The sequence below is a fragment of the Apis mellifera genome, linkage group LG4, assembly GCF_003254395.2.
Source record: "Apis mellifera strain DH4 linkage group LG4, Amel_HAv3.1, whole genome shotgun sequence".
NCBI lineage: Eukaryota > Metazoa > Arthropoda > Insecta > Hymenoptera > Apidae > Apis > Apis mellifera.
Genome location: NC_037641.1, coordinates 6,963,653 through 6,989,687, shown reverse-complemented (window position 1 = coordinate 6,989,687; position 26,035 = coordinate 6,963,653). Strand labels below are relative to the sequence as shown.

The following is a 26,035-nucleotide window of genomic DNA, read 5'->3' as shown; positions in this document are numbered from 1 at the left end:
GGGGATACCGTTCTAACGAAGTTGCGGGAAGAAGTTAATAAGCTTCAGCCGGGCAATCAACGCTCATCCATCAGTTGAGCTGTGTAAAACCTTACCCGTGAGGCGAGTTGCGGTGCAACTCGGTTTCCTTACTGTCTACTATCGTTTATGAGGGGAAAGGATTCCTTTAAGTGATTTAAAAAGTAATTTGAAGAGGAGTTGGAAATGAAAGTGAAGGATAGTTTTTTTGTTGAGAAATTCGTGTGGAAAATCTGAGAATGAAAGTGAAGGGTGAAGTGCTCTTGGAAAGAAATTTGAATCTCTCGAGTTTTCCTCTATCGAAATAGCCAAATTTCTATAATAATTTTAATCTTTATGTAAATTTAAAATTTGACTTTAAAAAACTTGAAATAGAATCGTATTTCTGAAAAAATTTGAATTTCTCTAATCGAAACAGCAATCAAATTTGATACCGTTTCGCAACTTGATAAAATTGAAAATATGATATTACTGTGAATATCGTTTCCATTTTTTTTCAAAAACGAGAGATAGAAATAAATTGGAGAGCAGTGATATATAAAGCAATTCTTAAAATAAAAAGAAAATAAAAGAATTATAGACATCGAGGATCGAAGATCGAAATACTTTTGAGCGTCAGTGTACAGTGTTCGATTCTTCTAGCGCACTTTCGAGGTAACCGCAAACCATTCACGATATCTCTCCACCTGAAAAACGATCCAGACCACGATCCCCGCAATCGAGGTCAACACTCGTACGTAAAAATGGACGCGTTCTCGCACCACTCCCCTGATTATTAATCGAAGACACGATCGAACGAAGGGAAAATAAAGAAGCACGAGGTATCGTGGCTTAATTGCCGAGTTAATCTTCGAACAGGTCGAATCCCTGGCACGCCCGAACAGTCAATCAACGACAAGAGGTTTCTTATTTTTCCAAGGATACCGATAATCTCGTATACTCTCGCTACGACGATGATTATTCCTCCCTTTCTTCGTTTTCGTTTCGCCGGAATGGCGCCACGATCGTCCAACGATCGGCCACGATCGATCCTCTCCAGAGCATCGTATTGTATCTCGATCGTGCTTATTAACCTCTTTTAATCGTCGATCCTTCATTGTGCATAGATAAAAAACAGCGAAAGAAAAATATAATTCTTGAAACGATTCTTTTCGATGCTGTTAATTAGGACGATCCATCCACGAAGAGAAATATGTATAAAAATAGTAAAGAGAGCTTCTTTTTTTTTTAAATAATAATTGGAAAATGTATAATAATTATTTATAATATCTAAGATTTTTTTGATTATTTTTTTAACAGGATGGTATAGTAGTAATTTAATGGTATGATATATAATAATATATAATAATTTTAATTATTCGATAAAAATAATTTTTTTTATAATAGTCGTTTTAAATTTTTTAAACGTAACTATGATATTTTTGTTTTTTAAGATATTATAAAGTAGATAAAGAAAATACGCGATTCTTCCGTTTACAGCAACGGAAGCAGTAATAATACTTTCCTTTTTAATTTAAATTTAAAGAAATCTTAAATCTAATAAATTTTATGAATAATAATTTTCTATAATAATTTTTGATAAATAGCTTTCAGAAATATGGGGAGAATAACTTAGAAATTACTTAACTATGGAGGAAAGAGCATAGAATTATGTAGAAATTATTTAAAATAAGCATATGTTATATAAAATCCCGTTATCATTATAATTGAATCCCAACCATGAAAGTAAGCAAAAGAATTTAGATGATTGAACAAGGTAATTTTATTAACTTAACAGCCATTTTAAACCTGCTACTGAATATTCTATTATAAAATTATGAAGAATTATAAATAAGAAGAAACTATTATCTCTTAAAGGAATATATAAAATAAAACTGATTGAAAAATAACTATTATAATAATTTAGATTTTTCCATATCTTCAAAGTTAAACAATTTTTTGTTTCGTTAAAGCAAATACGTAAAAAAAAAATATATATCATTTATCATTTCTTTTTATTGCTTGCAAAAAGTTTTCATATCCTTCATTTTTTACAAATACTTGACACCTCTCTATCAAAGAATTATTCATTAAGTCGGTCAAATCATTCACAGATAATTTGTTTAAACAGATAATTGTTTATAACATGGAAAATATAACTTCTCAACCAATATTTTTTACAAATTTTTCTTCTTTATTTAACAAATACTATGTAAAATTTTCTATATCACTTTCCCTGATCTCAACTCTTCTCTACTTTCCACTTCACAAATTTAAATAAAAATTCCCATCTCATTCTTAACCCAATAATCTTAATCTCCCTCCATCGCTCTAAAAAAAGAAAAATCCCTAAAAATTCATCCAAATTCAAATACTCACCACTGTCCAATTTCCCTGATCCCAACACGTTCACCACCTCTTCCACCAAATTCCACCAAATCACTTCACAGGCCACTTTCCATCGGAGGAGTCCCCTTCGCGTTTCTCACTTTCCAGGTTTAAGAAGCTCGACGGACACTTCACTCGGATCCACTCGAGACGAGTAACGAGGCCGAAATCGTTAGGTAATCGCGCGATTAATCAGCAGAATCCGCGTGCCTCTTATCGGCGCAAGAATAGAATTTTATCGTCCCGATGTTGCAGAGATAATGAGAGCAAGAAATGGGTGCACGGTTGTGCAAAGCTGAAAGGGAGACGGCGACCGCGTTAAATCGTGCAGAAATCCAGGTTGCACCGACCTGAAGCCACACAACTCGCGGCCCTGACCCGCTCAACCGGTGACCTCGATGAATCACGCGACCGGCAGATCTTTGGAGAGACAATCGACGAAAGTTCTCGGTCGGTTGCAGGGTCGGAGGATTCGCTTTGGACGAGCCGTTTTCGCTTTTAATTCTACAACCGCAACAAGTTTGGATGATGAACTGGTTCGTTCGTTGGGCAACGCTTTCTTGGTATGCTTAGTAGGTAAGTGGTGTAATGCGCTGTAAGCTTTCTTCTTGTTATAGAGCTTCTACAGACAGTTCTGAGAATTTTCTCCGGACCTACTTTTGCAGGGTTATTGCGTGAAATTATTGCAGAGTGAGTTTGAATTTGATTTTTTATTCGCAAATATTTCGTATCTTTCTTTAATTCGCTTTTCTACGATTCTCGAGAGTTTCGAAGAATTTAATAAAGAGAAGTATATTGTTTACTCAAAGAACAAAAATATCATAAAATGTTCGCGTAATATTTCTATTATTATTTCTGATTAACACTCGTTGAAAGAAAAGATAGATTAATCCTTAAATTAATCGTAATCACGATGAGAATATACTTTACAGAAGTTTTTTTTAAATTCCTCCTTCGATATCTCTAACAATCTCGAGTCTGTTAAATTACGAGAAAGCTCTCGGTATTCATTTGGAACAATAAATTCATGGCCTTCCAGTTAATCTTCAACGACGTTGCACCCCTTAATTCCAGAAGTTGTTCGAGTTCGTTAGGCGCGATTGAAGTGGCGCGATTCGTGATTGCGATTTAACTCGTTCGAGCGATATTTCACTGGTTTCTATCACACTTTACGAATCTTCCTCGATTAACATTCCTTCGATTAACATTCCAGGAAAGAAATATTCTCAAGCTTGCAACGCTGCGATTGGAATTTTATTTACAATCGTAAAGTGTCGATAATGTATTCAATGGAACGATCCACTTGCCGTGCTACAAATTTGTGTAATTTACACGAATCTTTCGTTCTTAAGGGAAAAGAAACCGAGGCAACAATTTCCCGCCATTTCGATTCGAATTTTCAAAATTCAATATCCAATTGTTGTTATATTTTCCCATAAATCAACCTTTATCGGCTTTAACGATAAATTATTCCTTATCTTCGAAAATGTCAATACAGGCTTATTATCAGGTTTCGATTGCTTCTGCTACGAACAATCCGAATGATTTATTCAACGATTTTATACGCGACGATTCTCAATACCACAGTTTTCAAACCGGTTTTCTCACCATTTACGTCGATTCCCTCGCTAACCTAATTTTTCTTCTCTCTAATCAACCGATTGCTTCGTATCCTCGATACAAAGAAGAAGAGATCATTTTACTTAACACTTCTTAATCTCTTAATCCCAAAACAAACAGAATCCAACGGGATAATAATCGATCACTCTAAAAATATTCAATTCACAATCCGAAAAAAAACACCTCCAATAAAAACAGATCGTAGAAAATTATCTCGATGAAGCTCAGTTTTGCTGCTCCTCGAATTGCAACCAGCACGACCAGTTTCCCCAACAGTTTAACTTCTAATCTCGAGTCCGAATCACTTTGCACATCCTGGGACAGATCCACTGGCAAACTTGAAACGATCCAACATTTCACAGCACACGTGCTTCGTCACACCACCGAAAATTTCCGAGCTAACCACTGCCTAACATCCGGCAACTTGCCAATCTAATCCCTCGTTTTCTGCCAGAGATCGCGAGGAGGAGGCGATCGAGCCTCTCCGACTTCCTGCGGAGATAACCGCGAGGATCCCTGTCGAGATCAGGAAACCTGTTGATACTTTCCACGATTCCCCCGACTTTCAGTCGAGTTTCAAAGATCCAACCGTTGGGGGGATTTCGTTCGAAACGTTCCCTTCGAAGCCGAGGGGAACGAGTTGTTGCGCGTTCGAGGGGCCGCGAGCGATTTGTTTACGGTCGAGGTGAGCCCGGTGGACGAGTATCACGGTTGACACGGTTGCCGCGAAACGACAAGTTAGTCAATAGCCGTTCGAATTACCGCTCTCGAGCTTGGAGTTCTCCGGCCTGGAAAGAGTGGCTCACTCGAGGCATCCAAACTTGGCCATTCGACTTCTACTAGATGCCCATGTTGGACGGGGTCTTCCCAGAATTATCCTGGGTGGTCGGTGATCGATCAATTTTGGCTTTGCTTAATTATTGTCTTTGAAACGGATGCTTCGTTTCCAAGTTTCGTAATTGTACTTTGAAACGATCCAAACCCGATCCTTTTCACCGCACGCGTATAGAGTGTATCTCTCCTCCAAGATCCTAATTTAGCCTCCGACCACATTCAATTTTCCCTATCCTCAACTTCGTATTAACCACAAGCGTTAAATCTTCGTTCCAACGAGGAGTTCTTTCGAAATCCAAGGGAGAATCCTTCGAAGAAGCACACTTCGTTCACTTCGTTTATCAAACTCAATCGATCAATCAATTAAAATCCTTCCAAAAGAGAAGAATATCTGGTCAAATCTCCCCTCCGGATATAATCATAATTTTCTCCCCAGCCGAGAGGACGAGGAGGGATCGATCAAAGCATAGGTTGGCCGACGACAACTCGAGGATCGATCGGACGGACGAATAATGGGCGCGAGTTTTCGAGCATCGTTTCGATCGAGGCCTCGATCGGTAAATACGGGTTCCCTAGGAAGCGGGAAGCGGCCGGAAGCGGAGGCGCGACGACGAAATGGCGCTGGGGTCGGAGTTTCGAAGAGTTTCGAAGACGATGAGGAAACGGTGGCGCGCGCGCGAAACCGATCGGAAGCGTGTCGAAGAATAAAACCGAGCGTACGGCGCAGGTAAGAGAGGTTTTCGAGCAACTACGAGCCGGTCAGAAGGCGGCGTGTCTTTCTCCCCTGCATCGTGCATCAGCTCGCGGAGAGAGGGAAATGGCGAAACGATGGTAGGAGGAGGTAGTGCAAAAAGAGCCGTGGAAGGGGAGACGTAGGTGAACGCGATAAATCTGCGGTCCTCGGGAATCGGGATCGGGATCCTGTCCTCTCGCGTCGATCGCGAGCACGTTGTTGGTCGTTGTGGATCGAAGCGTCGTTTCTAGGAAGTATCTTCTCTCTTGGATAAAAGGTGTTGCAACACCTTTCCTTTCTGGAGAAAAATATACGTTGATATTAGAACAAAAGCTTCGATTGGAGATAAACGGTTTGATTAGATTAATTTTATGCAATATGAAAAGTGTGATGTGATTAATTATCTCTTTACAGGTTACGTATTTGTATTTTGTCGAGTAGGAAAAAATATTCAGTGAAAATTGATAAGAGGTGTTTGTCGCTATTGGATTGATGTATACGTTGCGCTATTATGATGAATGATAGTTGCGCTATAATTTCTTCGGATTAAGGAAGATTTGTATCGCTCACACTTCCGAACTGTTTCATTAATCACGCGGAAAATGGAAAATTTATACATATACTTGAAAAGGTATTCAAATTTTTTTTTAAAGATGCATAGAGAATTGTTAAATTTAATTAACAAAAGTTAATAATTTTAATTAACTCGTTCAATTTATATATAACTCACCAGGAAGGCGAGCAGAAGGAGATGTAACGGAAAATTAGAGATGCAATTTTTCTGAAACAACATTGAAGGCACGCTCTATTTCCGTGAAACTGTTCGCGTCTCGAACTTATGTTGCCGATTCTGAAAATGGTAATGGTTAATTATCTACGCGCCGTTGAAACGGTTAAAGAATACTATGGAATAACCTTGACTTAAAGTTTTTTAACGGTTTTTACAGTTACAGTTTTATGAAAATACTATCTAAAATCGCAGACTGTGAAACCATCGAGTACCACCAGCTCGTATTCAATTTGAATTAAATCCAATGATTATTGGGAATAAATTTTCCAATTAATTGCTTCATTTTTAAATTAAAGTATTATCGATAAACATCGTGGATAAGTAAATTCCTATTTCTATCTAGATATAATTAAAAGATAGAACTTAATAGAGACTTTGACTCGCTAAATATTTATATCATTATAATATTTAACAGATTTAATTCTAAAAAAAAAAAATCTATCGAGTTTTGAAAGTTTCTTTTCTGTGTTGAACTCTCTCGAAAGTTCGACACACCATTGTGAAACCATAAGATTCGCATACATCGGCTGTTGACCAATGTTTCTATAAAGGAAGAAACATTTGAAAGACGCATCGCGTTTGAGTTGCAATTTTACGCACAGCTGACTTCGCAGTCACCCTTTGCGGCCAGTTGGTTCCTGCCTAAAGCAACAGGTGGTCTTATCCACGTGTCGATCCTGGAAACGAGCAATTTTACAATTGCAAAATGCTCGTTTTAAAAAAAAATGTTACAAAGAATTGTATAATATCGTCGGACGTATATTTATAGAACGAACGTTTTAAAAATTGCATCAAAGATCGAGGAAAAGAAGAAGAAAAAAAAAAAAGGAATACGTGAAAAGAAATCTAGCGCATCTAACGTGAATAAAATTATAACATTAACGTTAAGAGAAACGTATACGTAATATCTATCGATACGAGTCGTGAAAAATAAAAAATACAAAGGAGTACGTGAATAAAATTACAAAGTACTCTTTACCAATCCTTTAGTAGTTCATATATTGTTCGATAGGGATTTTACAGGTGTTACATTAATGGGAACAACATCTATGTGTGACTCATGGTAAATACAACCGGAGTTTTGTGTCCGCCACGCTACAAATTTTTGTTTAATACGTGTTCGATACAATTTGAACCATCTATTCGATAATCGGTAGACTTCGTTCCTATGTATATATACATACGGTAGACAGATATACAAAAACATCATATCGTACAAAATAGTAGCAATAGTATCACCACCAGTTTCGTTCCCACGTATTCTTCTCTTATGTACGGTAACCTCTCATTGACCTTTGATATTTTCACCTTAATATCGTAATAAACTTTATAAAAATACGATTCTTTTAACCCTTTATTTGGCCATCATTCATTCTCGTTTTTTTCTTTTTTTTTTTTTCGATAAAAATATATTTCCTCATTTTCGAAGTATTAAGGTTTGCTCGAATAATTTTAAGAAAAATTCACATTACGAATCTTTTTCTTTATCTATAAAGAATCTAAAATCTAAAATCTAAAGATTGGAATTTAAACGTTTAAAAATCGCATAAACTCTCCTTCTAAAATCAAAAATAAAAATCAAAAAGACTACGTAAATCTCGTTGATTAATTTACCTTCGATTAATCGCCAAATAATGGGTTAAAATGCTTTCATCTTGGAGCGAAGAATCGGAACGATTACAATAATTGATCGTCGTCTCGCCCGTGCTAGCGTTATCCTCGATCGTACAATGTGTAATTTGGTTCTTCTATCCTTTTCTTTTCTTTTCGTTTTTTTTTTTTCGGTTTCTAAGGCAAAATCCAGTGGCGTATTTGTGGAAAAATTCGATGCTTTCTCTCGATTTAGCATGGTCGTTTCGTCAATAACATGTACCGTACGCAGAGATCGGTCGAAAGAAGTGAAAACCCAAGTGAAAAAAATTGCGGAAATGGCGCGTCTCACGCGCACGTTCCTCTTTATTATGTACAAAAGAAAAAACAAAAAAAAGGAAAAAAAAAATCTAAAAAAAACGTGAGCCAATTCGATGACGAACGAGCTTATTCTATCTTCTATCTCCGTTTTGTCGTTTTTCTTCTTTTTCTTTTTTTTTTTTTCGGTTGTTCGATTATCATCGATATCGTATTTCCTTTGTACTTGTTTCGTTTTATTAGTCTCTTCTCCTTTTTTTTTCTTTTCTTTCTTTCTAGTTTTTAGTTTTTCCTCGTTCCTCTTTCGTCACGAGGAATGATAACGGATCGGAGGAGGAGTCGAGGAGTTTCAGGACGAACGACGCGTGTTCTCGGATGAAAAAAAATGAAGAAGAAAAGAAATAAACAGAGGTTTCTGGTTCCCTTGATGTTAACCAAAACGCAAATCGGGAATGTTGTACTATGATCCATGATTTTTTTTATTAAACAAATTAAATACAAAAGAGGTTGTTGTATCTCCGTTTTCCTTTTTTTGTTGCTCGTGTTGCCGACCACGACTCGCAGTCGCTCCATTCTCGAGTTAATATAAATAATTAAAAAACAACAGAGGAGAACGGGGGAGGGAGGGCAAGGAGCATTAAATAAAAAGTAAAAAGAAGTCATCGAGGGGTAAAAATTAAGGGAGCAAGAGGGACAGAGCTCGTGGAAGAAGAAAGTTTAAAGGTTTTTCTACGTATTCTGACTTTCTCTCTCTCTCTCTCTCTCTCTGTTTCTCTATGTATATATATATATATATATGTATGTATATATATATATATATATATATATATATATATATATATATATATATATATATCTTTTTCTCAATAAACATACTCACACTCGCTCGCATTGTACAAACTCTACGACAAGGTGGATCGTTTCGTTCGAAATAATAATTAAGGGATAAAAAGGAAGGATCGAGCTTCGGCAATTCAAGACTAGTCGAACTTGATAATCATCATCCTCCATTTACCGTCCTCTTCGCAATTCGATTATTCCGCTCGTTTTCGAGAATTTTTCCTTCGCCTTTAGCTTACATTTCAATACACCACGAACAAGTTCAATATTTAGAGGTTCGCTTGAAATTACGCGATAAAATTTACATTGGTAAATATTAGCAATATTTCAATTTCATGTATCGACTAGCATAATTGAATTTTCGCGAGATAATGTAATAATTCGTTTCGATCTTTTAAGAAGAATTCTTAAAAATAAACAGAATCATCAGAATTAAGAATCGCGAAAATCGGTAAGTAAATGCTCCCAATGGAATGGACCACGTATCCTTGAACCGCCAAAGGTGCGAAGAAAAAAAAAAAAAAAAGAAACAGGAAGATCGTTCAGAAATGTCTTGGAAAAGGAAAAAAAAAAACAAAAAAAAAAACGCAAACGAGATAACGGATGATCGATATCTTACAATACTTTCGAATAAAAAAGAAAAAACAGAACGGAAATAGGAAATCGGTTTCCCTGCCCGTTTCTTCTTTCTACGTTCGAAGAACCCTTTTTTTCCTCTCGATCGATATTTTAAATGCTGCTGGACACAACGCTCGCTTTATTATTTTACCAAACACTTCCTTCGAGAACGTTCGAGATTAATTAATAATAATATTTAAAAGTTCATTAAAGGATATGTACAAAGAGATATTAATATGAATATTCAGTAAATGTCGCCATTGCCGCAGGATCCGCGCGAAAATCGGAGCGATCTTTCCGCGCGGATCGAACGTGGCGAGGATCAGCACGGTGTTCGACGATTTATCCCGTGGTGTCCTTTTACATTCTCCAGGATAGATAGAGTGATTGATATTTAAACATATTTCGGAACAATCTATCGCGTTTGGGAAGCATTTGCGTCGGGGCACGATTCACGATTCGACAGGTCGCAACAACGGACTGGAATGTCGATATTACAATATTATACGAGACGCTCGAAAATCTTAAGAAAAAAATATTGTCAAGAATTCTCTCGAGACTTTTTTTCCTTTTTTTTTTTTAAAAAAACTTTTCTTTCTTTTTTTTTTTTTTTCCTTTTAAGAACTTCGAGCGTTTAGAAGCTAGAATACGATAGATAGGGAGGAAGCACCGTGTTAATCCTCGAGACTGGTTGTTTTCCACGCGCATTTTGGCAGATCGTTCGTCGCGAAAGGAGATGCCTTTGAAGTTTAGGCCTTCTCTGTCCTAATAAATCCGCGTTCGTCATTTTTTTTTTTCCTCTTCATCTTTGATATTTTCGAGTATGAGAAAGAATGAAATTTTCAGTCGTACAATTCCGTCCGTACAAATCGCACGGTGAATATATTTTAATTTTCCTGAATTATCGTTGATTATAATTTCGTCGCAGCCTGTCGACGAAACGAGCCGATATTAATTCTCTCGTCTTTCGAGAATATTATCTTGTCTCCTTAGGACAGAGGCTAGAAAGAGTCGGTCTGCTCGTTCTCTTTCGTTTTAACACGCTCTTCTCGCACGGCGCGGATTATACATATAATAGATATTATATTTATATATTTATATATTTATAATATATATATATATATTTTTTTTTTTTTAATATAAAACTAAAAGTACCGTGATACTGATAAAATTTCGGAAAATATTAGTTACCGACAAATGCGTTTCGGTGCTCAATTAATATTAATTCTTCGATAACGATAGATCGAATTCGAGAAGGTCGAGAAATATAAGTTACAGCAGATCTAAAATTCGTTTTCGATTAATAATTAATTAGTTATTCGGTAAAAATAAGTTGAGCATACGCGATGCATATCGATTATTATAATCCTCTCAATCTTCCTTCCTGAAACGTTTAATACCTTGTTGTTATATTTATTTCCTCTATCTTTCTTTCATTCATTCGAACGCGCATGCATGCATACTTACTTTCTCTCTCTCTCTCTCTCTTTCTCCCACTCTTTAAACTCATTAAACGCACGACTTTTAATAATTTTAATTTTACCGACAATCGATTCTTCTCTCTTTCTCTCGTTCCCGTCTTAACATACACTCGCGCTGGATATTATATATTAGAGGCTGATTAAAATACTACGAGCCATAATAAGTTCACTCGTGTATCGTGTGGATAGAACTTAGAAAAAAAAAAAGAAAAAAAAAAAAAGAATTTCCAAAGCCCAGGAACGATATACATTCTTCTTACAATACGCATTTCAAATTACAAATGACTCGTCGTTCGTTCTTCTCATTATAGTCCCTCGAAAAATACTTTGTACTTATGATCGCGTCAACGATAAAATTTCACATACACATACATCGAAGCCGTAAAAATTGAGTTTTCCTTAAACGCCATCGATACGATAAATTTTTATGCTTTTGGGACATGTAAATAATATAATTTACGTTATTATATAGTAAGCGAAAAGAAAAGAAAAGAAAAGAAAAGAAAAAATTATTTAAAAACGTTAGCGAGTGTGAATGATTCTTAAAAAAAAAATAATAATATTAATAATAATAAATCAGATAAAAACACATAGGTCGAATCGTGATAATTGAAATATATATATATAAAAAAAAGAAAAAATGAGTTTTCCTAGAGACGAAATGTATCGAAAGAGAAAATTATAAAAAGAAAAGTATAAAAGAACTTCGAATATACATTCGGCTTGATATAGAATTTTTCCTATTATCTCTCGTCTTCACATACACGCAGCACTTATTATAAACCCATAAGGACACACACATCACTCTTGCTTGTATTACACGCTACATTAAACGCTACACGCTATGTACATAAAAAAAAAAAAAAAAAAAAAAAAAAAAAAAAAAAAAAAAAAAAGAAAGAAACGTATACTTATAAGCTACTCTGGAGCGTTCGGGGATTAGCCTAAAAAGTAATATAATACAGGACACGCTGTCATTCTCGTACTCCCTCCGACGATTACGCGGTATATATAACATCTTTGGACTCGATTTATTACACATTTATAGAGAATTATTACTTATGACCGTAAATTTCTCGCGCCTAGTCTCTCTTTCTCTCTCTGAGTAGCCGCTACGTGAAACTCGACGTGGCACCTTTCGTTCGTCGTATCGGACCAACCAATTCTCATCCAGTCTGATACGTAATATTATAATCCTATTATCTGTATGTCTTTTCTCTCCGTCTTTGCTTTCCCTCAAAGTACTCTTTGAACAAGATATTACATACTCGTTATATATATATTTGGTGCCCTCGTAGAATTCTAAACGGGCGTAGCTCGAGATTCTAAAAAACTTCTCTTTCCACCCTTTTCTCTTCTCCTTCTCCTTCTTCTTATTTTCTTTATTATTATTATTAGTTCTGGAAGACGAGCGCTTCATTCCTCTTCCTCGAAACGCGTTCTTCTCCAAAAGAGTTCCTTTAAATCCGGCCTGACGAAGGCCGAGAACTCTCCGGCATGAAAGCACTGTGCGTGTGCGTCGATTTTATTTTTGCATTTCTTGCGTGCACCCCGTTGGTCTTCGAGCGGATTCCTCGATCCGACAGTTTTTTTGCCTCGTGAAACGAGAGAACCCGATTGAAAGAGGGTTGCACGTCTCGCGCGAATCGTTTTTGATCCCTTTCGATAAGGGAATCGTCCAACACGTGGCACGACGAACATGTTCCTCTTGGTCGTGGGAAAAGAAGAATAGGGATGAGTCCTCCTCGCATATCTCGTCAACCATTTTAAACTGCTGATACTTGGGCTGATTCTTCGTCGTCTGAAAAATCGTAACGTTGCGATTAACGATGATTTTTTTTATTTTTTTTTTTTTTCTTATTTGGAGCTTATTTTTATTATAGAGCAAGTATACTCTACGACTTGATCTATAGATCTTGTCTACCTTGGCTGAATCTTTAATGGTAATACCTCCTATATTCAATTTTATAATTTATTTTATTTTTTTTTTTCAGTGTAATAGAAAGAGAGTTATAAATTATTTCAAAAATTGTAATTTCTGAACTTTGGATGGAATGTTTTTTCTAAAGACTACGAATATTACGAATTAAAGCTATAGGATGAATTATACTACACACTTTTCTATAGTATTCTATTTCTTCATCTATTTTTCTAACTAAATATATCATCTAAATCGGCGTGAAATCTATCGATGCGTACTTACGTAGATTTCGTACAGAAACTACAATTTCAATACTAGCATAAGAAAACTCTTTAGAGAAAAAGGATGAAAATAAAAATCAGGAATCAGAAATAAAAATTATATTCGCCAAAGTAGACGTTCTTGTTTGAAAAGAAGCGGAAGAATTACATCTATCAAATTATCGTAGAAAAGCTATCTGTAAATAAATCTGTAAAAAAGAGCTATTTATTCGAGGAGAGACTTAAATGGAAATTTAAATTTAAATTTAAAAGGATACAAACGGTACGTAATTTCTATTACGAATTACTCTGCGTGTATATTCTGTAAATTCCGTAGAATTTAGTTAGAATAAATTTTTATGATAGCCAATAAAAAATAATTGTGACGATCGGTTTCGATTTGAATTTCAATTAATTTTAAATCCCTCCACGTATACATATATATATATTCACGAGAATCAAATCGAATAAAAAAGGATCGTGGAGTGACATGACGTGCAAATAGAAGAAAAAAAAAAAGAGAGAGAGAGAGAAAAATTGGAACGCAAGCAAGCTCGACACATGCCTCGACACGATGATACACGAGACTATACAATATGCAAATGTGAAACATAAAATTGCAATCCTTCGGGAATCGGACGATTTCGGTCGTAACAAGCCATAAAACAGCACATCGATACAATTTATAATTCGTTCGAGATGCAACAAATTCCTGGCCAAGGATGCGTATTTATTTGTACATAAATGAACACGTTGGATGATGCTAAAAAGAATAAAAAAAAAAAAAATGAAAATAAAAATAAGAAACCAAAATTGAAATATATCGAGAGACAAATATGTATATATAAATATATGTATAAAATATATGAGAAGGAATACGAAATTTGAGTTATGCACACAGATAATGCATGGTTTGCACACACAGGCAATTTGCATTAAAAATGTACAAGTGGAACAATACGTATATGGGTCGTTATTTACAGTATGCTGCGATCGTCGAGGAGAGATAATATATGAAAAACATGTAGTACATCGAACAACAAACAAAGACGATTCTTTTCCGGAATCGTCGATCGATTTGGTGCGTGGATTTCCATACATACATTTGTACTCGATCGATATAGAAGTGTCTTAAAGGTGGAAAGAGATCGGCGTATTGTGTCTCGTTAGCATAAGTCATTCATCGAAAGAAAGAAAATTTCCGCAAAACGTGTTTCGTTTGATAATTTTACGTTGGAGCTTTCTATTCCTACGATCCGTGCAGATCATGAAGAATTAATCGAGTTCGTCGATATTCGTCGATATTCGTCGATCTTCACGGTGAAAAATGTTATCGAACGAATTTGGTAATCGTGAAATAATTTAAAAAAAATTGTTGGCATAAATTTTCATGACGATTTTAAATTACGATTCCATTCGACGCAGCAAAGCACGAAATGAAAGATGTACACATCGATACGCATGTTTGAAAATAATAAATGTGGCAAAAAAGTGGAACAAAAAAAAATAATTATAATTAACATTTTTCCCCGTGCATTGATAATCCATCAATAAAAAGTAATAAGATTGATGCATTTATCGATAATATACTAACTATTTTGATTTCTTTGATGTATTGTAAAAAGTAATAAGATTGATGCATTTATCGATAATATACTAACTATTTTGATTTCTTTGATGTATTTAAAAGTATCTTAAATAATAATTTCACTAATAATTCATCCAATCGATCTATCTAAATGATAAAAAAATTAAACGACTATTTTAAATAATTTTCTCACTTGGGAATAAATAATATGAATAAAGTGTAATTTAATATAAATTACTTACTCGTTTAAGGAAAATTTTATATATGTACACACTTAATATTTTTATGAGGAATAGTCCTTCGTATGTACAAATATTTACTAAAATTCTCATTCCTCCAAAGAAAACGTTAATTACTATTCAACTCACTCTCTATCCTCACCATCCATTGCATCAACACTTACTCATTCCTATGCATCCTAATTGAATCTTAAGGAAGAAGTTATGCATACCTCTGTCGTAATAATCGATACTATAATACTCATAACGCATACCAATAATCTCGAAATCAAACTCCTAATCTAAAATAAAACTCCTCTCTAATTATGAAATTAATCTCAAATAAATATGTATCAAACAATATGAATATGTATTATACATCTCTTCTTTCTAACCCGATTAAAACTATCGATTCACTATCGAAATTCACTACTCCAGGTATCCCTCTCATCATCATCATCATTATTATCGATAGTGGTGGGGAGGAGCTCGAGTCTCGAGGACTCGAAAAAAATTATGTCTAAACGTATAAATTCGAGGAGAGAGAGAGAGAAAAAAAAAGGTGTATATACACGTCTAGAGAGAGAGAGAGAGAAAAAAAAAACTTGGTAGAGATTAGATTGTATTTTAGCGATTGTTTTTTTCATTTGTACCATCTTCATGGTCGTTCCTGTAGGTAACACCCTCGTGGCTGTGGGCACGGCCAAGCCTGTGCAACCTTGCCATCTGGGCGGCAACTTTGTAAGCGGGCGGTTGACGGCACTGCGCGCTACCGATTCCTGGACGCATCGTCGTCATCGACGTCATGGTGGTCATGGTGGTCATGGTCGTCATAATCGTAGTCCCAGCTCCTGGGGGTGGGAGAGCCGCCGGCACTCCTAGGCCCACGCCTAATCCCGTAGTACCTGAAAACCCTCGACTCTCTTTCTCTCGATCTCTCACACCCCTGCGCCAATTCCTCGCTGCTCAACAACCAACCGCTCTAACCCTTATCCTCCGCCATTTAATTCATCGCCATTTGCGATTCTGAACGAGCACGACTGGAAAACTAGTCCAACAGTTTTAGCTCCCTTTCTGGAGCTAACGGTTTCTCGCGTGCATTAAATCCACGAGACGTCTGAAAGATGATTTTAATCGAAAGATGAATATATTGGACGAGATTGTCACGATTTATCATGTGAGATGGATCAATGTTGCGAAATTTTTTATTTAAAGAAAAAGTAAGAAAATATTTTTCTTAAAGAAAAATAAATTCTTTTTCTAAAAAAAAAAGAAGATACTTTCTGTATCTAACACTCTTTCATCGATCTTAAGTAGAATTTATTTCTGTTGAAAAAGTCGCGGTCGTTCAGAACACGCTCTTTCTCTCTCTCTCTCTTTCTCAAGAGAGAGAGAGAGAGACGAGCCGGATTTACGAGGAAACTGTACAACACACACGTTATTCACTGTCAACCCAAGAAGAGGAAAGCAGAGAAAACCAGTTAATATGTATGTATATATATACCCTGAAAAAGAAGCCTCGGTTTTCCGTTAATCCCGAGGAAACGCGGTGGAAGTACAAAAAAAAGAGGGGGGGCGAGGGGTTGAGGGGGAAGGGAAATAAAAACCGAGATCACACACGATCGATGCAACGCACACCTTTTTCTATACGCACGCACGACCTCCCTGCAACGTACACGTGTGGAGCAGGCAATGATACTCACGTGATTATTAGCGTGCACACGCCAACCCTTCGAGCAAGCGATTAATACGGATTTAAGCGTCGGTGTATACATATATATATATATATATATATATATATATATCAATGAATGCCTCGAAGCCCAACACGTTGCTTCCGGTCGATAGGTATTATCAATGTCGACCATTTCTCTATCTCTCTGTATCCAAGAGATTAGTACAGTGTCTCATTTCCCATTCATTGCTAACTGCACTCTACTCAGATCCATAGATATTAATGATCAATACAAACTACTTCATGCACATAATTCTACCCGGAAGCAACGCAGTCACAGAGTCGAACGAAGAGTTTCTACTAGAGAAGGAAGAAAAGAAAAGAAAAGAGAGAAAAAAAAGAAAGAAAGAAAGAAAGAAAGGAGAGATCAGCCCAAGTTGCAGGAGAGAAAGAGAAAGAGAGATAGAAAGAAAACTCAAGACAGGCAAGACAATCGCGGACTCACCTTGAGGATTTTGGGGTTGGTGATGGTGATGATCGTAATAATGTTGGTGGTGATGGTGGTGGTGGTGGTGGTGGTGGTGGTGATGATGATTGTGGTTGTGGTTCTGGTTGTGGTTGGCAGGAAGCGGAGGTAACACTGCTACCGCGTGAGGGAACGGAGGTGCGCCACCTCTCAAAACAGACCCTGCACCACACACAGGCCACATACGAAATGTTTTTCTTTACAAAATTTACAATGACACACCAACGGTGATATCATTTTCCTCCTTTCTTCCATTTTCTTTTATTTCATTTAGAGAGAGAGAAAAGAGAAAGACAGAGACTTTTAGGGAGGATGGATATGATGGAAAGATCTTAGAAATGTACAATGTTTTCATACAACGAGATTTGTACAATTTATTCGTGAGAATGAATTTAAAAAAAAAGGAAGAGAGAAAAGAGGAAAGAAATAAACTTCGACTTCCTTTGTGAAACGTGAAGGAAGAAGATTCCTAGAGTGAGTGCCGCGAGAGTGTAACAGATCGCGAAAAATTGGGTCGAAGTTATATACTATAAATATTTATGTATGCGTGTATGCATGAATAATGCCCCTGCGTAAAGAAGCGAGTCTCTGTGAAAAAAAGCTTTAAGCGATAAATGTACTGAAAGCGATTGGAACTCCCGGGATAGAAGAAGCGGCTATAAAGCACGTTTACCTATATACGTTTTATCGGCGCAACGCTCGGCTAAACGGTAAATAAATAATGTTACCGGAAAGGATATATAAAAAAAAAAAAAAAAAAAGAAAGTACGTATATATATATATATATATGTAATATTACGTACTACAGCTTAAATTGCACGGAATTCTTTGATCTTAACTACCATTAGATAGAAAGAAAAATGAAGATGAGTGGCCATGGGACATACGTTTCTCTTTTTCAACGTTAAAATCTAATCGTGACCGGACAGTGAAACGAATGATTCGAAGGAGTAAACGGATTACGACTGTGTGTAACGGCAAACTGTAATGAGAAAATATTTCAGTTACTTCAGTATCAAACGAGAGAGGGAGAGAGAAAAAAAAGGGGAGAGGGGAGGAGAAGAAAATTAAAAAAAAATAAAAAAATAAATAAAATGAAAAAATAGATAGTTACTCGAAGGATACTCATATATATAGTCATCAAGAGACGTATACAACAAATATCACACGTTTCAAAAACGAATCATTCTCGTTTAACTAACTACAAAAAAATATATATATAACGATACGTCACACACTACTGACAAAAAAAAAAAAGAAAAAAAAAAGAGGAAGAGAATTTTTTTTTATACGATCACTTTTGCGATTATAACAGAGAAAAAAAAGGAAAACAGAGACTCATTGAAACAATCGTAGCACGAAACGTATTTCACGCAATTCAATTTACTGTGTCAATCACATATACACGATATATATACGTGTCATTAACAACGATAACGATTTTTAATTTAAAAAAAAAAAAAAAAGGAAGTAAAAGGTAAAAAAAGAAATTAAAAAAAAATAAATAAATAAAAAAGACAATTTTATCTTGTTGGACCACTCCAGATTCTTTCTTTGGTTCTACCTTCTAAACTACGGTCTACGGAGCGGGCAAAAAAAAGGGAACAAGAGGAATAATGAGCACGAGCTTGTGGAAATTATTTGATCACTTTTGGTTCAAGTTTACGTACCTTGCATAGCGGAGTGCCGTCTTTGAGGTGGCGGTGGACTACCACCAGCTTCTACGCTGCTTCCGCTGTGGCTGTCCAGTTGCGTACTGTGACCACTGTCACTGCTCGTCACCGAACCTACGCACACGTCCCCAAGACACTTCTATCACTACACATTCTAGCCCAGTACTCGCCCTGATGCGCCCGCTAACTGCTAATTACTCTAACAATTATTATAATCCCGTTCATCAGACGCATGGTAATCCGCAACACTCTCTCTTTCTCTCATTCTCGTTCTCTCACTTGAAAAAATCAGAGCCACAACAAACACGCCAGTAACGCCTACGAAAATATCGCGATTAAAAGTCGCGCTCGCACAGCGTTTGTTTTTCGATGCACGCCTACCAGAGATCGTCTTTCTGTAAACGACTTATTATATTAACTATTTCTAATAATAAAATGAGTTACGTGTTATATCGAAGAGAAAAATTGAAAAAAAAAAGTTATATATATATATATATTAGTAGCCTGAAAAATGAGATTTCATCAAAAGGATGATTCCCAGGAGCGATAATTAATTTCCTACAATTAAATTAATATTTGAACTGAGAAAAGTATTAAGAAAATTTATTAAAAATTGAAATTAACTATCTATTTAAATTGTTGATTAAAAAGTGATTAGAAAGAAAACATAAACAAGACTATTAGCAATAAGATTAAATTACTGAAGGATGATTCACGCGTCCGTATGTCCCATGGTGATTATTCTAAATAGAAGCTAGACGTGCTTCGCCCTGGGATCAGAGGACCGTGATGTGTATAACACGGGACGATAATATTGATTGAAAAAAAGCGCGAGCTACGGTAATCGACGTACAAGATGCGTGTAAAATGGATAAGCTAAATATAAACATGGAACATTTATGAATTGCGTAAACGGCTGTGCAGCGTGCATATAAAATGAGATAGTTTCTTAGAATTTGCGAGACCTGACCAGTGTGTACGGTCACGAGCAATGAAAGGTGCATTTAATGGTACTTCGCGAGATGTGTCTGCTCTTTCGTGTGTCGCAATGAAACAACGTTCAAAAGAAAAATAAAAAAGAAGCACCGTGTGATTTATCGATCTAAAGCTAGCAAAAAATGTATAATAAGAGACACAGAAAAAAAACTTGACACTATAAAGTATTCACGTGTACATGTGTGTGTATGTATGTATAATGTATATCAAACGGTGATTGACAGCATCTCGCTTCGAACCATTTCATGTGTCGAAATTAATCAACTTACCACTGGTCAACGTTTTTCTTAATGGCTGAAGATTGCTCAGGCTGGTTACGCTACTACTTTCAGCACTGAGATCGACAGGTGGTGGTAAACTGGAAGGAGTATCGCTATGGGATCTCTCATGCATAGGAACTCGGCTACCAGATCCTACTCTCCTAGGTGCACCGGGACTAGGCTCCAGTCCGCTGGAATGTAATGCCAATCCCGGTACTGGAAGCGGCGGTGGACAGTGTTTTGGTTGGTAGGGACGAGTTTTATGGGGATCGGAAAGCGCCAACATTTTTCGCACTGCTTGTGGCGATGCTGCTCCGAACTTTGTACCTAAAATTATAACGTAATCAATGCTAATCGTTTTATAAAATTTAAATCGAATTTCAACGAATAAAATCCTACCTTGTATACTCTTTCTACCTTCGCTAGTGCTGCTGGCACTGCTTGTAGTCGATAGAGTAGGAGAAGGATGTCTCCTCCCTCTGCTCGCGTTAAGAGGTACTGCAGCTACTGCGGCAGCTCCCGCGTGAGGTTCACATTCCACAGACAAAGCGTGTAACCGCTCCTCGTCGGTTATTACTTTCATATTGGCAAGGTATGCTTTCACTCTTCGGACCATCTGTGCTTCTTCAAACATTTTTTTCGGATTCGGTGCAGCGGTAGATTTTTTTCGTCTTTTCACCGTAGCTGTCTGTCCTCCTGGACATTGTAACACTGTTAGTAAAAATGAATTATCATATATCTGATACTACTTTTACACAATCGAATTAAATTACCTTGATTGCCAGTTGTCATTTGATTTAACGCAACCATGGCAGAACTAGGTGGTTGGCCACCTCTTTCTAACATTATCGATAAATCGTATGGCGAAGAACACATATTCGTTAACGTTCTTACTTCTTTTGCGATCATCCTCAGCTTTTCGAAATTCACCAAACCTTCCACTCTAGAATCGTTACCAAGATGTATAAATGTTAAATCTTTCTTTACTACTGGATAAAATGGAATCTGAAAAGAGAAAAGATATTCCACGTTATTTTATTATTTACAAGGTAATTGAATAATAAGATAATTAAAATATGAGAGATAGAAACTTACTATGGGAGGTTGCGTTTGTTCAGATGCTACCAATTGTCGATATTTACTCATATTACGGCTAGGATCCATTAATTCTTGAAGATCACTAAATAGCCTTTGATATTTACTTGGCAGTTTTTCCCAAGAAGCTCTTAATCTGGATACAGCTCCATGACCCAAACCAGATACAATTGCAAACATAGAATTGAAATTTTTACATTCTTTACACTGCCCTGTTTATAATAAATAAAAAAATGTTGAAAAACTTATACGATATAAATATTTCAATCGATATTTGTAAATGCTAAAAAAAACTTACTTGCTATTTTTATAAATTGTTTTATTATTTTACTACGTCGAACAAGATTGTGTTCAGAACAAACTTCTGTCACAACCCAAAACATTTCTCTGTTGACTAGTTCTGCAAATTGCCTGAGCATTGGCACTCCATATCTACTCTTTAATTCGAACAAATCATCCACGTATTCCGTAGATTCAATTTGCCTAATAATAAGATATAAATATATTTCTATTCTGTAAAAAGTAAGTTGCAAAAACAATGAATAATATCATTAACTTACCTGAATATACTGAAATCTTGTAGAGTCAGTTGAATTGCAACTTCAACTGCATTTAATTGTAAGAAATGAACCTGAGATTCGCGTATGAGTTCTGGCGCTTGTTCGTCTGCTACAAAAGTCTCCGAAATACCATTAGTTTTTAAATAATATCGAGAACTTAAACCAATTCGTTCCGCAAGATTTTGCAATTGGTCAGGTAACCTGCGTTGTTTAATCATACCTCCTTCTCCAACACTAACTTCAGCTAAAGAAAAATTCGAACTACCTTCAGTTATACCAAATTCTTGAAGAGCAAGCATCACCACCTAAAATTATCTTATATTAGCATTATGAATAGAAAACATTATATATATTTTCTAGATTAAAATATCTACCTCGTGTGCCGTTGTTTCTTTGTGAATAAGAAGATATTTACAAGTTTGATCAGCTTTATAAACTTTTAGAACATGTTCTGGATAGTCAGGTGCCCTTAAATCATCATAGCAATACAATGATGTAAGGTCAGGATTACTTTTCGAGTGATAAAGATTAGTAGTTTGTGCAAGTCCTCCTGTTCCCGGTGGTGTATGAGGAGGTGCAAGAGGATCATCTACATGTACACCATCACTGTAAATGAATTATTTATTATTATATAAATCCTTAAAATTTTTCCTTATAATATTTTTCTTTAAAATATTTTTTTAAATTAAAAAAAAAAAAGAGAGAGAGAAAAACATATTTTCAGCTTACTTAATAGTATTCTTTGGCAGTATATTCATTTTTATGAGAGCTTTTTGTAATTTCTTTTTGGGTCCAAGAGTCATGAATCCTTTATGTTCCTTTTTAGCGTCTTTACACGGAGAAACGTTAGAATCAGGAATTAATAATGGTACACCACCCACCAAAGGATTCAATGGATTTACTGGAGTTACTGTATCCACATGCGTAGACAACCTCGCACGTGGATCTGATTGTAATCTTGAAATTTCGGATTTGTTTGCTCTTCCCCGCGGTCTTGGCGAATCATCTGGCATCTGAAGCATTTCTTTAAACGCTACAACAGTAATTCATTGCTCGTATAAAAGAAATATAATCCATAAGTTATTATTTCTATAAGATGCCACATACCAAGTAAATTTGATTTAACAGTTATACTGAGATGAGTAGATCCCCTTAAAATTTCAAGAGCTCTGGCATGATTCACGTGTTCAAAACTTTGTCCATTTACTTCTAAAATTTGATCACCACGTTTCAAACCAACATCTTCAGCCTTTGATTTTTTATCCACTTTTGAAATAAAAATACCAAAACCCCTTTCGTATCCCCCCAAAATACTAAAATGTAAGACTTCGTCCCTAGTTGGTCTTGCTAATGTTACATTCCGCGTTCTCGCTTTTGCTGCACACGCGATATTTAATAATCTAAAATTTATTAACAAATTATTAAATGATATAAATACTTTCTAATTATACAAAAGAACATAAGTTCAGATTAAAATATACCTTTGTTGTCCTTGCATTTTTTCTCTTTCTAATCCAGCTTCAAACGCTTCCAGAAATTCCATCATAGCTGGATCAGTTTCAAAATCAGTGAAATGATTATTTACCCAAAGAAGTACTACACGAGCAACTCTATCTCTGACTTGTGCTTGATCAAACCATTCTAACAATTGACTTGCAACTAACAAGGGACTATCAATAAATGTTCGATGGGTTAATAAGAAATCTTCTATATAAGTAGGATCGGTAATACTGTTTTCTTCGATAAGTTGCAACATTAAACGTTCAGGAGTTCCGCGAATAACTACATGACCCCTGCGTGCTCCACCATCTAAAGCACCTCTTAACTCTGTTACTAGAATTACTCTCCCATTTTCTTCATGCCGCCTTGTATTTTCTTCTCCTTGATGTTGAATTCTGAAATAATCTGCCTGAGTAACACAAACGAACTGGCAATCATCACATCTAAAAAAGTAAATAAATAAATTATGTTAATGAAGTTTTTATTTCACGAATATTAGTAATAATATATATCTAATATAAAACTTACTTTGTTCTCATAACACCTCTATGCAAAAGTCTTTCCATAGTGGGCAAAATTCCAAAACTGTCACCAAGGTGCAGTTGTTCAATTTCTCCATTGCTATGCTCAATTTCCACAGCACCATTTATAAGCACACTCCAACTATCTAATTCTTCTCCATCATTCAAAACTATCATACCAGCACGTTCAACTACAGCAAACACCATCACAGCGCACAGCGCTCTTCTTACTGCCAAAGTCATATTTGTAAAGGCCTTTAATTGTTGTGTGAATTCTAAGAGTGTTTCTATATCATCTTCTGTCCTTTCCATAGGATCTTTTTCTAAACATTCTCTGACAGGATCACGGACAGTCAAGCTCTATAAATAAAAAGTAATTTATTATTTTTAGTTTATGCATTTAAAAATACATTAATTGATTGTTTAAAAAAAAATCAATTACATCCATGCTTTCCGCAAGATCTTCTTCTTCATCGCTATCCACTATGGATTCAACAAGTCCTGATAGATCAACATCATCTGCATCTGGATCTGCATCTAATGATCCTTGTACAGATGTCATAGTGTCTGAACCACTATATGCTGAACTTGTGTCACTCGAATGGCTGCTTCTGTTGGACTTTTGGTATAACTCTGGCCTGCCTGTCAGGCCTTGAGAAAACTGTATAAGAAAATAAAATCCAATTAATTATTATATTATATTGATTATATAATTATATTACATTTATTAATCCATATTGCACATTTTTTATCAATAATTAATATTAAAATGTTTTAATAATAGTCTATGCAATTAATCTATATATTATATAATTATATCTTGTATAATTTAACATTGACATACATCGTGATATTTTTGCATTAATTAAAAATGATCAACATATTCGCTTTGTTATTGCTACACTATCAAATATCTAAACTAAAGTGTTTACATTAATGTTCATGCCAGACGATCTTAAATCCAAAGCAATACATTCTTTATCACAATGTATCGGCATAATCACAGATTGTAAACAATAGCATAGTGCAGTCCAATAAAATTATCAATGTACTGTCCCGTTTAATTCTCATACAAAAGAAACCTACGTGAATAACGTGCAATCTATCATCCACAGACATCGATCTGTCAATTGGTAGGAAGAGGCTGCAAAGAACGGGATCAAGAAACATGTAAGACAAAAACATGGGTACTACGAGCGGTGCTCGTTTACGGAATAATACCAGGAATGGGCGTGATGGGGACAAGCTCTGTTCTTAAGTTAGGTTAGGTTGCCAGACATGACATCACGCACGCAACATCGAGCGATCAGAGAAAACACACACGACAAGAAAGAGATAGAAATAGTGGCACGTATGTCTAAACAAAAACATCGTGACATCTGTCATCCCACGATAACCATCAACGATCATCTATGATCTTTCATAGTGATGAATTGTTCGTAAGAAATCTTAAGAACGAGGAAAATATCGCGGTAAACCAAGGCCATTTTGAGCCGCGGGAGATCATCAGACTCACTTGGTACATGCCGAAGGCGTCCATCCTATCGTCTTAATAATGGCACTTGTTCGACACTCTATTCTTCCGTGTTTTAGATCACGAGAAATAATATAAAGAACAACCACTATCCGACCACATTCTCTTTTCGTTACTTGTCCACAATTCGATCGAACTCGCGAAACCCACTCTCATTCGCGAGCGCATATGCGAATGTATATACACGCAACGCGATGTGACCTTCTTTGTGTGCATTTACGAAGCTCGTGGCGCGTTTGGTGTGCCCCGTGTCGTGGGCCGTCAGCTTAGCAAAGTAGCGGACATGGGACTGCCTCTTGTCCCTCCCCCACCCTTCATCATACCACCGGCATTCCCTTCGAAAGTGTAGAGTCACGTGACCCAACTGAGCGGCAAACTCCAGGCCCGTCGCAATAGGAGGGCGCACATTGGGGGGCCCACCTGTAGCTTCTGACCGTGACACTAACAAAACACTGCTATCGATAACGCGTTGAAAATGTCCTCGAGAAAATTTTTCACT

General features: G+C 36.1%; 2 protein-coding genes and 1 long non-coding RNA gene across 17 annotated transcripts in view; 1 reads left to right on the top strand and 2 right to left on the bottom strand.

Annotated features, from left to right (window-relative positions):
- LOC100578609 overlaps positions 1-2,509 on the bottom strand; it is a 67,400-nt gene extending 64,891 nt beyond the window's left edge. The window contains exon 1 of the mRNA XM_026440404.1: positions 2,377-2,509. The gene's annotated coding sequence lies outside the window, so the exon portion shown is untranslated. The remainder of the gene's footprint in view (positions 1-2,376) is intronic.
- LOC113218743 lies at positions 2,423-9,636 on the top strand. Its single transcript, XR_003304593.1, has 5 exons — positions 2,423-2,561; positions 2,641-5,924; positions 5,987-6,203; positions 6,306-6,431; positions 6,520-9,636. It is a non-coding gene; the product is annotated as an uncharacterized LOC113218743 (long non-coding RNA).
- Positions 9,637-11,970: 2,334 nt separating this feature from the next.
- Positions 11,971-26,035, bottom strand: part of LOC408810 (rap guanine nucleotide exchange factor 2) — a 189,905-nt gene continuing 175,840 nt past the window's right edge. For 5 of the 15 annotated variants that reach the window (XM_016911575.2, XM_016911576.2, XM_016911579.2 and 2 more), the window contains 16 exons: positions 24,445-24,663; positions 24,010-24,362; positions 23,463-23,924; positions 23,089-23,381; positions 22,711-23,014; positions 22,356-22,587; positions 21,982-22,286; positions 21,720-21,904; positions 21,422-21,633; positions 21,100-21,331; positions 20,726-21,037; positions 20,336-20,653; positions 19,068-19,184; positions 17,377-17,559; positions 15,850-16,101; positions 11,971-13,010 (listed from right to left, as the gene is read on the bottom strand). In XM_016911575.2, the coding sequence (XP_016767064.1) occupies positions 12,976-13,010; positions 15,850-16,101; positions 17,377-17,559; positions 19,068-19,184; positions 20,336-20,653; positions 20,726-21,037; positions 21,100-21,331; positions 21,422-21,633; positions 21,720-21,904; positions 21,982-22,286; positions 22,356-22,587; positions 22,711-23,014; positions 23,089-23,381; positions 23,463-23,924; positions 24,010-24,362; positions 24,445-24,663 (4,014 nt within the window). In that variant the 3' untranslated portion in view covers positions 11,971-12,975. Of the gene's footprint in view, positions 13,011-15,849; positions 16,102-17,376; positions 17,560-18,201; positions 18,380-19,067; positions 19,185-20,335; positions 21,038-21,099; positions 21,332-21,421; positions 21,634-21,719; positions 21,905-21,981; positions 22,287-22,355; positions 22,588-22,710; positions 23,015-23,088; positions 23,382-23,462; positions 23,925-24,009; positions 24,363-24,444; positions 24,664-25,518; positions 25,809-26,035 lie in introns of those variants that run through there. The other 10 variants (XM_016911580.2, XM_016911573.2, XM_006562692.3 and 7 more) reach the window with 10 other exon arrangements.